This window comes from Perkinsus marinus (genome assembly GCF_000006405.1).
Source record: "Perkinsus marinus ATCC 50983 genomic scaffold scf_1104296956416, whole genome shotgun sequence".
Lineage (NCBI taxonomy): Eukaryota > Perkinsozoa > Perkinsida > Perkinsidae > Perkinsus > Perkinsus marinus.
In genome coordinates, this window is record NW_003207506.1 from 117 (window position 1) to 1,618 (window position 1,502).

The window sequence follows — 1,502 nt, forward strand, 5'->3', positions numbered from 1 at the left end:
CCTTACCGCTGGGAAACCCCCAAGGCGGTCGATAAGCGGCCCTCGATCGCCAGTACCATTTGCCCTGGAGACTTTCGGCGGGTCTTATGGCAATTTTCTTTACGCCGATATTTCATCTGACAAGGCCGTTCGAGGTCCTTGTCATGCTCTAGTTGATACTGGTAGCTGTTATACTTTATTAGACGAACGTTGTGTCCCGGCTGGTGCCAAGATACAACCTGTTCGTGGACTTGAACTTATTTCTGCACAGGGTCATAGCTTCGATTTGCTAGGAGCTGTCGCCCTTACTCTGTCCTTGTACGATTCGACTAACTTAGATAGTCCTTGTTTACCGGAGGCAGACCCCCCGCCGCCGGGTCCGGACCTCCCTCCTGATATCGTGGTACCTATGGTATTTTTGGTGGTGAAGGCTTGTGTTCACCCTATCCTTCTAGGTAGCGACTTCTTGGCACACTATAGGATGTCTGTGGTCTATCAAGAGCTTGGCCCTCCATTACTACAAGGTGTCTTGAAGGACCGACCTATTCCGTCTGTAACGGATGCTGGTCGTGGGTACTCCGTGTCGGCTACTCGAAGGAAACCTGAACCCCTGAAGGTACCTACCCGTATGATTGAATCATTGTCTAACTTACAAAAAAAGAAAACCCCCAGCAAGAATTTGATTATGCCGCCTGAACCCCCTCTCCGAGGTCCCAACTGCCCTGAAATTAATTTCGACGATACCCAGGCTTCTCGCCATAACGGTCGGAAGAAGCGGAATGCCAAGCGTAGACGCCGAAGGGATCTCCAAAGGAAGGTTCACAAGAAGGTCCAGAGAGTTGTCGCCTCCGCCTTGCCGTGGCCTCGGTTGATCGCTATGTTGTCTGTCAAAGAGCCCTTGACCAACGACGAATTGGCTGCTGATGGGCTACCGACAAAAATGCCGATTCCCGACTCTTGGCTACCCCCGGTCCCACGGCCTGGCGATATTGGAACGCTGTGGCCCCCGAGTGGAGTCACTACGGATGATATGGTGGACGATGATATCTCTGGTGCCCTTAGATTCGCGGTCCCCGACCTCACTGATGAGGTCCCTCGTGTTATACTTCCATCTATTGACCTTTCTGTGTATCCCAATAAAAAAAGATTTGCTAAATTATGTAATGAATATTCTGATTTATTTTCTTCCCGTCCTGGGAAATGCGATTCCGTTGAGCATGCTATACCATTAAAGTCAGATAAGCCCTTTTCCCAGAAACCACGACCGATTCCCCACAAATGGCGGGATGAAGTCAAGAGTCTTGTGGATAAACTGTTGGAGGAAGGAATGATTCGCCCTAGTACATCTCCGTATCGTTCGCCGTGCGTTTATGTCCCTAAAAAGAATGGCTCAGTGAGGATGTGTATCGACTTTCGTGCGTTGAATGCCCTTACGGAGGTGGATTCGTACACACTACCTCGCCCTGACGATGTGCAAGAGCACTTAGCGGGTTCGAAGTGTTCAGTACACTCGATTTGCAGTC

At 50.3% G+C, this 1,502-nt stretch overlaps 1 protein-coding gene across 1 annotated transcript; it reads left to right on the forward strand.

Annotated features, from left to right (window-relative positions):
- Positions 1–460: 460 nt before the first annotated feature.
- On the forward strand, positions 461–1,139 carry Pmar_PMAR007582 (hypothetical protein; the record flags this gene model as incomplete). The annotated part of the gene is made up of 1 exon (XM_002775168.1): positions 461–1,139. A coding segment is annotated over one exon (679 nt), but the record flags the coding sequence as incomplete, so codon positions are not given.
- Positions 1,140–1,502: the final 363 nt, after the last annotated feature.